The sequence below is a fragment of the Buceros rhinoceros genome, unplaced genomic scaffold (assembly GCF_000710305.1).
Source record: "Buceros rhinoceros silvestris isolate BGI_N320 unplaced genomic scaffold, ASM71030v1 scaffold47317, whole genome shotgun sequence".
Lineage (NCBI taxonomy): Eukaryota > Metazoa > Chordata > Aves > Bucerotiformes > Bucerotidae > Buceros > Buceros rhinoceros.
Window position 1 is genome coordinate 8,527 of NW_010421283.1, and position 2,539 is coordinate 11,065.

At 36.9% G+C, this 2,539-nt stretch overlaps 1 protein-coding gene across 1 annotated transcript; it reads right to left on the reverse strand.

The window, feature by feature from the left end:
* Positions 1-725: 725 nt before the first annotated feature.
* On the reverse strand, positions 726-1,667 carry FAM69A (family with sequence similarity 69, member A; the record flags this gene model as incomplete). The annotated part of the gene is made up of 1 exon (XM_010139577.1): positions 726-1,667. A coding segment is annotated over one exon (813 nt), but the record flags the coding sequence as incomplete, so codon positions are not given.
* Positions 1,668-2,539: the final 872 nt, after the last annotated feature.

Below are 2,539 nucleotides of genomic sequence, written 5' to 3' on the forward strand. Positions count from 1 at the left end.
TTTTAGTTCCCATACAATAGCTTAGTCCACAAACTCCTTATTTTTCAGTATTTACTACAGCTTAATTTGGGCTAGAGGTTTCAGCTGAAGTACAATAATTTACAGCTTTTGAAACAGATGTTGATATTGCTGTTCGACTACATACATGATTTTAAGAAGTAACATTCTAAAATTGGCTCACAACATGGTTCCCTGTGTAAGGACTTAATTAAGCATTGAACTACTTAAAACATTCAAGATGTAAGCATGAGGTAACAAGGTGTAAACAGATTCTGATTTAAGTCTCATATTACAACCTGTCAGTTCTATAATAAAATTGCAATCTTCCAGTTTAAAAATTATTAATGTGCAAATTCTGCCATGCCAAGGTATTAGTAAACTTCAGTCTCACAGTTCAATTTATTCACAACAGCAGCTTGGACTCAGACACATTATTTGCAGTAGTGGTGGTTCTTCATAAAACTACTTCGGATAAAAATCTTTTGCAGGTATTTCACAAGTGAGCAATGATTTTCACAGAATTGTAAGACGTTCCATCCGTTGATGTGGTGGCACAGTGAATACTTCCATCCTGTTCAAGGTCTGACAAAGTGCACAGAACAGTCAAGCATGCAGGATTTTTGTTTCCGTAACGCAGCACTAGAACACCAGAAGTGCTTCTGGCCTCTGCCCAATCGTTTAGTGTCACATTCTTTGATAAGCCCTGTCATAAGGTACTCACTGAAGGGCAAGAGTGAAGAGCCATTAATGCAAGCTGAGTAAAGACACGTCTTTAAAAAAAGCTGCAGATTGTTTTTATCAAATGTGGTAGGCCACCTCTAGTGGTAGACATCGCTGTTCTGCTGGTGGAGAAGCTAAGAATCATTTGTATGGGAAATTTTCTTCCACAGTAAAGTTTTTAAGTTATTGAGTATTAAAGAATGTTCCATTTCCATCTGATTTGCTGTGACTTTAAGGGCAATGCACAAGTACAGTTGTTTTTCTAGTTCTTCATGGATATCAGAAGGAGCACCACGAAGCAGATAATCTTTAAGTAGCTGACAGGCTTTTGCCAAGTTTGGCTGAATTACTTCTGTGGTACATCTCATTTTGCTTTGGTCACACAGAGTTCTACAGTCCGTACCATAAATACAGTCCAAATCTGATTCACACTGACGATCTTTAATTATTTCCTTCAAATTCATTTCTGGCACAATCTTTCTCATGTCCATCATTTTCAAATCATATTTATCATTATATCCCAAGTTTTTGGCACTTGTATCACACATAAGAAAGTTTCCGTAAGGTCCATGGAAAATATCTTCCACAAATTCTAAAAGCCCTATAGCTATTTTTGCCTTTCTTGGCCATGATGGAGTAAACCATTGGTCCATGCTTCTTCTGAAGCCAGAGGGAATGAAAAGTTCTATAATCCATGGAAGGCTCATTCCATAGAGAGAGGTATATTCAACTCTTTCAGTCACATAGAGATCCCCACAAAAACCCAGCAGCTTGGGAGTATGTTCTTTATCCTGCAGTATCACCATTAACAGAAACTCATCTAGCTGCAGAAGTGCCCACGCAGATTTCGCCTCTGGCAAAGAAACTCTGCCATCCTTGTTTCCATCAGCAAAAGACAGGATGAGATTAACCAGCTCTGAAAGATTTCCTTGTTCACCCAATCTTGCCTACAAGAAACAAATTTTAAAAAGATTAAATATGATTCCATGAAGTACCACCAATCCACCCATCATTCTACCTCCTGTTATTCTCCTTCTAAGGATAGGATGGTAGGGTATGTTCTCTTCTACTTTTCATCGATTATAGATGTTACAAGACTTGCTGTCAGATGCCTGAAAAGCTTCCATTTTGTTGTTTTCAAAGCCACCACGTGTATGATCTTCTGAAAGTACTAGTGTTCTTTGCTTTTCAAAATGAAAACATTAAAATTCTACCTATTTTTTTCTAAGAGAACATTTAGCAAGCTATTTCAAATGATTTTTCTAAAGACTGATCTGATCAAGAACAATACTTGAATGTTAATGTTTAGATCAGATTTAGTTTTCAGCTTATTAAACTTACAGGTGTAGAGAAATTACAGTATCAACTACGTTTTGGCCAACTATAAAAACAGTACCAAGACACACTGGGTACAAATCCCCCATGGTAAGGGATAATTTAATTTAATACTTGAATTTGTTACTTGATCTAACCACCTCTATTGTATCAATACAGAAAAAGAGGCCGTTGCTGGAATTAAAACTGCTGCATTTTCGACTACCATCAGTGCACACAGAAAGTCAGATAAACTTTTGCCAAATTATCCTCAAGCTGCTCACCCATTCTTAAAGACAAAGCTACTGCAACGCACGACTGTCATCAGCTTTATGTAATTATGTGTCATGCGCATATGTACACACATGCTCACTCAGCTAGAACAGCATTATTTCCATCACTGGAGACGTAGGAGCTATGACAATAGCAAGAGAATTTCAAGAAAGAAACCCCAAAATCAGTATTGACACAGCATATATTACATTATATATTATATAATTATATA